At 35.8% G+C, this 11,841-nt stretch overlaps 2 protein-coding genes across 2 annotated transcripts; both read left to right on the forward strand.

Moving 5' to 3' along the window:
• Window positions 1–2,599: 2,599 nt before the first annotated feature.
• On the forward strand, window positions 2,600–3,733 carry LOC145661105 (zinc finger MYM-type protein 1-like). The gene has a single exon (XM_081726550.1). It carries the CDS (start codon window positions 2,600–2,602, stop codon window positions 3,731–3,733), a length of 1,134 nt encoding a protein of 377 aa, XP_081582676.1.
• A 44-nt stretch (window positions 3,734–3,777) lies between these two features.
• On the forward strand, window positions 3,778–4,779 carry LOC145661106 (zinc finger MYM-type protein 1-like). The gene has a single exon (XM_081726551.1). It carries the CDS (start codon window positions 3,778–3,780, stop codon window positions 4,777–4,779), a length of 1,002 nt encoding a protein of 333 aa, XP_081582677.1.
• Window positions 4,780–11,841: the final 7,062 nt, after the last annotated feature.

The raw sequence follows: 11,841 nt of genomic DNA on the forward strand, positions 1-11,841 counted from the left end.
CGGTGATAATTACATACCTACTATAATTAAGAAAAATAATAATCATCATGTATAGTGACGAATTGCTAAAAGTGTTAGTGATTGATAAAGTGACTGGTGCAAGTGTTACTGGAATTTATCCTATTGACAAACTTCCTGTAATGGTAGAGGCACTTGCAGCACTTGTAATTAATCTTGATACGTCCGATTCAAGTGGATCCCACTGGGTCGCAGTGTACATTAATAAGAAAAAACATGGCTTCTACTTTGACAGTATTGCAATGGACATTCCTAAGGAAAGAAAAAACTTTTTATCAAAAATACTAAAATATATTTTACAAACAGTGAACAATATCAGGACGATGATTCTGTGTTGTGTGGATATTTTGTTTTATTCTTTTTGCATCATATTATTCGAACTAAATCATTTGAAAAGTGTAAAATAGTTTAACGACAAAAATTTGAAAAAGAATGATATTGTTTATAACCATTTAAAGAAAATTTTAAAAAGAAAACACAAATATTTTTTATTTTTTATTATTGTATATAATTTTTATCATTATTTTTACAATAAACTTTTTAAAATTATATTTCTGCATTTAATTTACAATTCCGCATTACAATCTTGATAATGCATTAGTTAATGCTCTTGATCTTTCATATTTCCACCAGTAATTCAATTGTTGTGCGTTGAGATATGCACAATCCTGATTTCTTTACATTTCTGTAAAAAAGAACAATATTCATTAAATGTATTTCCACACAAATCATTTAATGGTGGACAATGTTTTGTTTCTAAATCAATAACATTATCTAATGCAAATATTCTCTTAATCCAAAGGATTTCTCTAAATCTTTACAATAAAAGGTTGAATTCTTTGAACATAATTGATATAGAAGGTTGCGTATGAATGATACAGTATATCCAGTTTTACTATCCCAGTTCAAACCGTGTAAATTTAATGTTAACCAATCAATTTGTTTTTGGCAACCTAATGACAATAAATTATATTCTATTGGTGATTTTACCAAGCAATGGAAATTTTCTATATCATCACATGCGCTTAGACAAAACTCACGAATAAATTCGGTATCACACATTCTAAAACCTTGAATATCACTAATATATTGACTTACGCATGGTGAAATTTCATTTGTGCGCTGAATGAATAATGGTATAATTTGACCAACAAATTCTGTATTTTTTAAAAGATCACAAGTTTTACACATAAAACATATAAATGAGATTTCACTATGTTCCCTGTTCATACACTTCAAAAAGGTCACAAAGAGTTTCATCAAGAGATAAATACTTCGCTGCAAATGATCCAGTAATATGAAGACGAGTATAATCATGAAGAATATTTAATGTGCATTCCATACAATCAATTGGATTATTCTCACGTAAGTATACTTTTATTGTTTTTAATACACAATTCACATTAATATTTTCAGCATAACACACATGAAACACTGACACTATTCGGATACATTTTTCACTCTAGAATGTTCGATTTCCGTCTGTCTTTCCTTAATAGAACCTCTAGTAAATCCGGGTGATAGTCTGTATCATTTAATAATTCCAAATATGCTTCATAAAATTTTTCTCTTGTTAATATTCCAATAATGTGCGTGTTCGAATACAGGTAAAACACATCTTCTTCAACACTAGGGCTTGTTATAACACTCCAGGCACGGATTTCCAATGATTTTGGGGGCACATTCATACAATCATGAGCATGAACATGATACGATCCTTCTCTACAGCCATCACATTTTAACGTATCGTTGAATTCCCATTTTTCAATAGCCTTCTTTATACATTTTCAATAGCCTCGGTCCACATTTTGGCTATTACAAGAACAGTCTAAACTCCAAAATCTTGATGATGAAGTTGGTGATGATGCCGGGTTTCTGAAACTGTTAGCACTGGTGAATATATTGCGTCAATATCAAATTCTTCATCTGAAGGTATTCATATAATTCTGTTTCAGCATCAGATGATGATGCTTCAATATTTCTATCGCGGTGATTCTTCTCATACGACTGCATGATGTATCTTTATATCAGAGGCGGTCACTCAATGGAATGAAGGGAATGAGTCATTCCCCTGTGATATAGGAATAAAATAATATTATAAAGTACTGAAATAGTTACTTAAATTTCAAATTATTTATGTTAAAACCTTTTTATTTTACTTATTTCTAAGTTTAAATACGCCAGAAGCTAACGTAGATAGTCATTCCAACGCGCAGCTCTTTTGATGCATTTTGCGGAGCGCGACCGAGTCGGAACGAGCCGGCTCAATTGCCTTGCCGTGCCGTGGTGTTGCGAGTGGGAATGCATTTTTGTAAGCATTCCGTAGAAACAAGTGTGCGCGGGTGTAGTGCGATATTTTTTTTTCGTTTCGAACTGCAAATTGAAATAGGCTAAACTGTTTCGCGGAGTAAATATTTATTTTAATGAGTTAAAATTTGGATGTTCAGGATTATACTTGGTTTCTTCAAGAAAAACTTGGATTATTTCGAAGGTTTGTAAAGTGCATCTCTTTCCTAACACCTGTGGCGGCTATGCTAGGAAGGGAATGACTGTCCAGTTTGCATTCCATCAGCTTTAACCTATGGCAGCGTCGATGCAAGCCAGTGAGGAGAGTGGGGTGGGGGAAATACAAGATTGTGCATGCGTGTTAGAAACTTTAAAAGGGCGGTCATTTAATTCCTTTAGTTTTCAAGATAAAAAAGAAATAATTTCACAAGGACGATATACACCCGATCTTTCACATATACAAATAAAAACAAAACGATGTATCCGTCATTTTAATAAGCAACAGTATGAAAAGACAGACTGGTTATTTGGTTGTAGGAAAACTTCAAAATTGTACTGCTGGCCTTGCCTGTTATTTTCAAACGAAAAAGGCACTTGGAATCAGTCAGGGTTTGATGACATGAACAATTTATTGAAAGCCACGCAACGTCATCAGCAATCACAAAATCACATTCGATCGCAAATCTGTCTCACAACTTTTGGCTCAGTACGAATAGACTTTCAGCTAGACCAGCAACGTAAGCAAGAGACTATTAAGTATAACGAGCAAGTGAAAAATAATAGGAAAGTTGTACGACGAATGATTGATGTAGTTATATTCTTGGCTTGTCAAGAACTTAGTTTCAGAGGCCACGTGGAAGATAAAGACTCGGTTAACAGGGGGAACTATATTGAATTACTTCAGTTATTAAGAAAATATGATGAAGTTTTAGACAACCATTTTCAAACAGCTACAGTATTTTCGGGACTGTCAAAACATATACAAAATGACCTGATTCAAAGCGTTGCCACTGTCATAATAAATGAAATTAAAAAGGAAATAGCTGATTCATCTTTCATTTCTGTGATACTAGACGAAACGAGTGATATATCATCACATTCTCAACTCTCAACAGTTGTAAGGTACATTCTTCCCGATGGAGAAGTTGTTGAACGATTTCTGGGCTTTACAGATGTCAGCTCAAATCGCACTGCAAGCGCTTTAGCACAACACGTTTTCCAAACCCTCGAGAAGTATGATAGTGGTTCCAAACTAGTCGCTCAGTGTTATGACGGTGCTGCAGTCATGTCTGGCGAAATTAATGGCCTTCAGAAGAAAGTTAGGGATAAATATCCTGATGCATTGTTTATTCATTGTTTAGCACACCGGCTTAATTTAGTACTCTCTCAGTCAGTGTCGGCTATCAAAGAATGTAATTTTTTTTCATGACACTTAGTAGTTTTGCCTCTTTCTTTTCAAATTCCACAAAACGGATGGCAGCTTTAGATTCAGAAGTCAAGAAGAGATTTCCTAAAGTATGTCCCACTAGATGGAATTACAATTCAAGGCTCATTGAAACAATAGTAGAGTACAGAAATGAGTTGACGAATCTGTTTTATACTATTTTAGATAATCCACAAGAATGGGATAAAGACACATATCATGAAGCCCGGGGATTTGATTCCGTGCTTTCTGACTTTGAGTTTAACTTCTTGCTACTAACGTTCAGCGAAATATTTTGTTTAACGGGCTCCCTCTACGACGTACTCCAGACCAAGTCACTTGATATAAATTACTGCATTAAAAAAATGAAAGAAACAGAGGAAATTCTGAAAGTCAAAAGAAATAATTTTGATTCAGTATGGAACAATTGTGTCGCAAATGTAGGCCCTCCCAGGAAAAGACGTTGTACAAATGACGGTAGTGATATGAAAACACATTATTGTCGTTTATATTGTGAAATATATGACGACATATGCAGCCAGATTGAGCTTAGATTCAGTAATTTAGGAAAATTGACATTTCTTCAGTTACTTGATGAAAAGAACATACAGAAACCATTCCCAGATGCAGAATTTTCTTCACTGAAAGAAAGTTATGGTCAATACTTCGATTTTGCCCGGCTCAGAAGCGAACTCTGCGTTGCATATTCTACAAATGAATATTTACCAATGGGTGTTCCAAAACTACTTATCTATTTGAAAAGGACTGGATTGTCATCGTCTGCTTTCAAAGAACTCTATAAACTTTGTTGTCTGATTGCCACAATACCAGTTACAAGTTCTACTGCTGAACGCTCTTTTTCTGCACTTAGACGAATTCACACATTCTGCAGAAACACTCAAGATCAAGAGAGGCTGTCTGATCTATCCTTGATATCTATTGAAAAAAAGTTGGTGAAATTGCAACAAGCTGAAAGTGATGATGAGTTTTATAATCGAGTGATTGAAGAGTTTGACAAAAAAGGGAGGAGAATAGATTTAAAATTTAAGTGAGGTAGTAGATTTTATAATAGGTTGATTCAAGAGTTTTTCAAGAAAGAAATAATATACCTAAATTTAAGTTACATGGTGAATTTTATGATCGGGTAATTGAACAATTTGACAAGAAAGGAAGAAAAATAAACTTAACATTTAAGTGAAGTGTTAAACAGTGGTGACTTTTTTTTAGCAGATGATTGGAGAATTTGACAGGAAAGGAAGACGAATAGACTTAAAATTTAGGTGGCATGGTGAATTTTATAATCGAGTAATTAACGAAGAATTTGTCAGGAAACGATGGAAAAATTTAAGGGACAAGTGAGTAATATTATAAAATATTTCAGTTGTTTGTAGTATTAGGTACCATAACAATTGCTTCCCTCTTTCCATAAGTCACCGACCGCCACTGCTTTATATTCTATCTCTTATGACCTGTATTTAAAGTACTTTCATACCCAGCACGTGTCCACATCATGTAAAACCAACAGATTTCTCTAATGGTCACATGTTGTTTAGTCATGTGTCAACGGTCATGATTACTCATTGTGGCGTCCTCTAATGGTCACATGATGTTTAGTCATACGTCGGCATTCATGATTAGTGATCGCGGTGTCAACAAATTTATCTAATGGTACTGAGGTCATTTCATCCGTGTTCCAAAAGCGCGCGAAAACTTCAGTTCATGTCTTGAGTTCGTGGGAGACGGATGTACGAGAACCACGGTCCGGCTTTAGTACGCTCACCGAGTATGCCTTGGCATTTTACAATAAGCTTCTAACGAAGCGAGAAAATGAAAAAGTGACGCATGAATAAAGTTATGTCCCTCCCATTTTTAACATGGAGTATAGCATGCCATACGAAAGAATAAAAGTTAGCAGTTTACCTAGTAAAGGGTTCCCGGGTTCGATTCCATGCTTTGGCATACAATAATTATATCATTTCAATATGGGATTGTTGTAGTGGATCAGAGGCTATTTTAAATTTCTCACACACTCTTCGCATGGTCCCTGCAGGGTTCCCTTTTTAACAAGGAATATTATTTATAATACGAAAGAATAAATAGCATGCTTTGCCATTCAATAGTAGGGTCCCTACCATCTTCTCTATAGTATTTCACATAAATATAATTTCAGTTTTTTAATTCATTGAGGAGGAGGAGGAGGGGGGTCATTTTTCTATAGCTCATCCCTGGTAAGCAGTGAAGGGTCCTGGCTTATTTTACCAACGAGTATTTTTTAACTTCTCACATGCTGTTCCAGTAATTATTACGAGGTATTAAAAATACGAAAGAATAAAATCTGGGGGTCATCCAGTGTGCCCATGGGGGCCAGGGTCACTCTTCAAGGACCACAAAGGTCGTTCAACTACCTCCAGGAAAAACCTTTTCCTATCCTAACACAATTTCATCAACCTCTTGCATCAGTCACATGATTGTGACACATTAGATAACATATCATATCAATAGATTATGTCATTATCAATCAATAAACATTTGATCTCTCTTATCAACTGTCGGCATCTCTCTTACGACCCTACTAAATAATCACTACTGAAGATATGCTATATCTGGTAATTTGTTCAACAAGTAAATAAATATTTAGAGAGGGCCCCGGCAGGGATTCCTGCCCTCATGCCCTGGCCAGTCCGGGCCCGACTATGAACCTTAGGTTCAGCGTACCGTCACCTTTATTTTTTTAAAAAAGACTCTGTATAATATACAGGGTGTTTCAAAACAACACCGACAACGTTTGGGAGGAGATTATTGACACCAAGATAAGACGAAAAGTATAGACCAACCTGGGTGCACAAATGCTTCCTTTCGGAGTTATAGGCTGCTGAAAACATGAAAAAAAATGAACTTTAAAGGTCCATAGCTCTATAACTATGGGAACTATTGTAGAGAACTCTTCTTATGACCCTGTTCAAGAGGCAGATTCTCTCTTCTACTCGAGTGCAAGTAGTGTTGCCAGCTCATACGTTACATAATAATACTGTAGCTGTGTGATAGTCTTATTCCAATATCTACAGTTATTGCCACGATTACAGCAACAATCACTCACATAAATTATTATATATCCAAATCAAATTTCTCCTATCACTGCAGTCGTTGGTACTAAACTTTAGAATTTCAGAAACTGGTAAATTTTGGTGACACACATATGAATCAAGGTTTATTGAACGGGATGCAAGGATCACTGACGCATATGGAATTGCTTTCTACTTTCGAGGTGCTTTTCCCCTCAAGGAGGAAAAATGCTCAAAAACCGCAATGCTCACTTGTGAGGCAAGGAATCTTTCTTTGAGGAAGATTCCACAAAACCTGTTTATCTTTTCTTTTCTTTTCTTTCTTTTTTTTTATGTTTGCTTCAGATTCAGTGAATTTCAACATTCAACAGACAACTAACGACAAAATTAGGGGAACCACTTCGTTTCTTAATGGTCACACGGAGGCCTGTAACTGGAAGTGCCCTCACGGAGGAATATTCGGAACGACATGCTTCTCATTGCAAGGTGTATATTGAATAGTAATCGGTAAGCATAAATTTCCATTAGCCTAAGGCTACAATATCAATATTATTGAATGTCAGACATTCTTTCAGTAAAAGCATGACTTTTCATTTTTTTTTTTTTCTTTAAGAAAGATTTCATTAATTTTTGTAGTCTTCTTTTTTTCTACTTTAAAATTCTGTTCATAATGATGAAGCCGTCTCGTTTTAAACAGGAAAATCCCTTCTTCAGTCTTTGTCCAGGCTCTCTCCGGTTCTAAAACAGGGCGATGGCAAATATCAGATTAGTTTTAATACATTAAAGGGCTTATATCAGATCGCCATGTGGGTATCCTATTCACGTCACTTTGGTTTCTCTGTTCAGTTGTTTCGTTTTGGAAATAAAAGTGAATACTTTTCAACTAAGAGTAAGGTATCTACTGAGCGCAGTATTATGGACTTTTCACACACATTATATATATTTATATATATATATATATATATATATATATATATATATATATATATATATATATATATATATATATATATATATATATATATATATATATATATATATATATATATAATTGGAACAATATTGTACGTTGAAATATGTAATAAATTTCGTAGTTTCATTCGAACACACTGTAAAATTTGCTATAACTTCGGTTAAACAAACAAACTCTCTTTTTAAAGGGGGAAGGTTAACGCATACTACCAATACACGTGATTCCTGGTTGAATCCTTGGTGAAGGACACAGCCTGGGAAAGAAGATAGCAATACCTCTGGTCACATTGCAATATTAAATTTACTGTTTTTGTATTTTCGGAATTGTGTGAACTAGTGATGATTTCAATGGATGGCCTGGGGAGAAAATTCTATCACTCTCCTAAAACTACGAAATTTTCCTCGGTGCATATCTTCGAGCATGCTCAACGTGTTATGTTTTCAGTATTTCCGAAGTATTATTTTCATCCTCTCTTCATATGAGATGGTGGTGTAATCTATGAGTTTGTTCTACTGCTGATAAGGGGGTGTGTCTACACAGTTGCGCAAGTGTAGTGTGCTCATCAAATGCTCGGTAAACTACATAGTCGGGCCACAAGAAACCTTTCCAGTTGTATATGCCGCCACATTTTCTGTTGCCTATCAAAAGGATAAGTAGCAAGAATTCAAAATATAATTTATAGGTTTTTAATTACGTATAACAAAGGAAATTACTGAATAAATTCCTCTAATCAATAAATATGTGAAGTCATGGTGACACAGGTAACTGAAAAATGAACAATAGCTTGTTCCAAACATTATCTCGCTTGTAATGAAGAAGTTCAATATTTTGAATGGGAACAGTAATACAAGTGTATGTTTTTAGATGTGGTAGTAAGCTCTTTCGTTGCAATATGGTTAGTGTACACGTCTTTGGCTCAGGAGTCTCACGTTCGATTCCCACGGGAGCTAATCTGGCTCGGATCCTACGTTCCATATAGCCTTGCTCCTGAAAGGAACGCTAAACTATAATCCATCCATTCATCCAACCAGTCAGATCTGCTAGTGGGACTACTGAGCCAAACAAGAGTCAGATTCCAACATTTTGTATTGGTTCGCAACTAGCAGAAACGTTAGGTGTAATAAAGTTTAGTTGTGCCGAACTATCATTTGGGGCATTAACGTGAACACTCTTGATATACAGAGGGCAAAGGATTATGGCTGGTCACGATTAGCTGTAATTTATAATGGCAGAAGGAATTTAATGTATGGTTCTGTATTTTTCTCTGCTGGTGCGTGTCTATGTGTATATACTCGTGGAAAGACTCAGGAGAGAAATATGCAACCCTATCTCCTGGTTTCCCTCCCTCAGTTTATTTCTTACTTTATTCCCGCAAAATCATACCTGATTTTTTTTTTTATTATTTTCTTTTTAAACTTACCAACATTTCTACGCTGCAGACTGCATTGCGTACAAAGGATGCCATGTTTCATGAAAACCAAATTTAAAATCCTGTGTCATCACGTTTCTGCAGGCACAAAGAAAGCGTCCATCCGAGATCCATCAAATAGTAGTATCTGTATCCGGAACGTATTGAATTCTGTAACTCTTTGTGGGGGAAAGATGATGGTATCAGGAAAGAAGTCGCATCCGAGATACAAAAACTTGTTCCACAATGATGACACTTATGTGGAAAAATACCCTCTGTAGCAGGGTTTTCTTTGTGTCCAATACATTCTTTCCAGTATATCTTATGTTTCGCTTGTATCAACTTTCCTGACAAACCCCATATGAATAGGACAGTAAAGGGGTAACATTGTTTCCTTAGTAATCTTGCTTCAGAAAATTAGGTTTGAGTGTTTTATCTCGAAAGTGCATGGAGGAGCACTATATCCAGATGCAATAAAATGTCGAAGGTACTGCCTTGGCATAGCATAGGATGTTTGCGGGGCTCACCACTCATCTGATAATTTATATCGTACTTTTGAGCAATGAAGCACTTCAGTAAATGAGGTTCGTCAGTAAACGTCAAATCGTATGTGTAGAGCAGTATAATGGGAGGCATATCCGACCTTAAGAAAGCAGATCGCATGGGCGAGTCTAGCAGGTGAATCTGTCCAAAACTGCAACATTTTTAACGTCTCACGACCTGCAGTATCCAGGGTGATAGTGCATAAAAACAGGAAGGATGAACCATATCTAGAAACAAATGCAGGGGAAGACGGAAGTTGTCTGAAAGGGATGTCAGGATGGACATTGACTAAAATTGTTGCACAAAAACGGAAAACCGCCGAAGTAAAGTCCGTCGATACTACATAAGGTGAACGTCTATGGCAGGGTTGCGAAACCAAAGCCTTTCATCAATACCACAAATGCCGCAAAGTGGGTTCAGTGCTGTTAGAAGCATAAAATTTGGACTTGGAAGATCTAAAACATGTTTTATTCTCGGATGAGTCCAACTATACTGCCTTCCAGAGAAGCCCTCTGATGCATACAACCCAGACTACTTGGTACCCATAAACATGGAGACGGATCCGTGATGGTTTGGGGTGAAATATCGTGGCAGACTTTGGGGCCCCTAATTGTTCTAGAGGGTCGTATCACTGCCGAAGACTACGAGACCATTTACACCCTATGGTTCGAACACACTTTCCTGATGGTGATGCAATGATCTAGGATAACAGGCCAGTTCAGATTGCTAAACTTACCACAGAATGGTTCGATGAGCGTGACATTAACATCTACCATGCCCCGCTTAAGGTTAGTGTAAAGGGCCAAGTTTTGCCGATAGATGTCACTACAGTCTTCGTATCTTTCCCATGTATTTTTTACCATTCACGAAAATTTACAATTTGTCTTACAAATTTCAACCTAGACACTTCATTTTTTTTCTTTTCTTTTTTTTTTTTTTTTTTTTTTTTTTTTTTTTTTTTTTTTTTTTTTAGGGAAGGAACTTCATAACCTATTAAATGGTATGATCCGTGTCGATTTTTTATTTAGAATTTTCTTCATTGTTGAAACAGTTCCATTGTTAAAAGATTGGATATCTTTTTCAACAATCAAGCCATTTCAACAATGAAGAAAATTCTAAATGAAAAAATCGGCACGGATTATTGCCTTCAATAGATTATGAAGTTCCTTTTCTAAAAATTTGAAGTCTGTAGGTTGAAATTTGTAAGAGAAATAGTGAATTTTCTTGAATGGTAAAAAAAAATACATGGGAGAGATACGAAGACTGTAGTGCTAAAAAATACATGGGAGAGTTACGAAGACTGTAGTGCTATCGGCAAAACTTGTCCCTTTAAACCAACCTTAATTGCCGGATCCCAACATAATTGAGCCTGTATGGAGTTTGTTAAAGGATCGAGTGAGGAAACTTCCCTCCACCATGTGTCCGTAGTCACTTTGCTTCATGAGGAATGACTGAAAATCCCTCTGCAAACTGTGAGAGACTTCTATTAACCCTTCCCAAGTCGTGTTGCTACTGTCCTGGCCGCCAAAGGTGTTCCAACATCTTTTTAAATACAGATTATGGCTTTCTACCAGTGTTTCAATGTCCACTACCTGTACACGCAACGTATTTTGAGATACGATTTTTCGTTTGCACTGCATATATTATATCTATCTACCTACCTACATATTATATATACACGCAATTTGGTTTATAGGTCATACTCTTGGTCGCGTTTCGGCGTTGCTTTGCGTTCCTTGATATTGGGGATCCTGGGCTCGACCTTCATAAATTTCTTCTCGGTACGCTTGTATACTCGTTACCCCGTGACAATGAAGTACACAGAAATCCATCAAAGGGGTGTTAAGATGAATTTTCTTAAATAGTGGTAGTAATTAATTGATTGTTAATGACTGATGGTATCAATAATAGTATAATCAGAAGAGAGAAGTTTACTCTATACGATTTCATAATTACAGAAACGTTGTTTAGCGTCTGTGTCATGAAGGTTCCAGCTATTAAGATGAAGAATTCCGATAAAGGGAACAGAGGCTTGAGATTTTGTAACGTAACGATATGTATATGATTGTACGTAATAGTATTAATAAATTAAACCAATTGTACGTAATAATATTAATAAATTAAACCA

Source organism: Thermobia domestica, chromosome 9 (assembly GCF_964235325.1).
Source record: "Thermobia domestica chromosome 9, izTheDome1.hap1.1, whole genome shotgun sequence".
In the NCBI taxonomy this organism is placed as follows: Eukaryota; Metazoa; Arthropoda; class Insecta; order Zygentoma; family Lepismatidae; genus Thermobia; species Thermobia domestica.

Excerpts from the sequence above, each read along its gene's own strand:
- LOC145661105 (XM_081726550.1), top strand. The coding sequence starts at position 2,600 with ATGGCAGCGTCGATGCAAGCCAGTGAGGAGAGTGGGGTGGGGGAAATA.
- LOC145661106 (XM_081726551.1), top strand. The coding sequence starts at position 3,778 with ATGGCAGCTTTAGATTCAGAAGTCAAGAAGAGATTTCCTAAAGTATGT.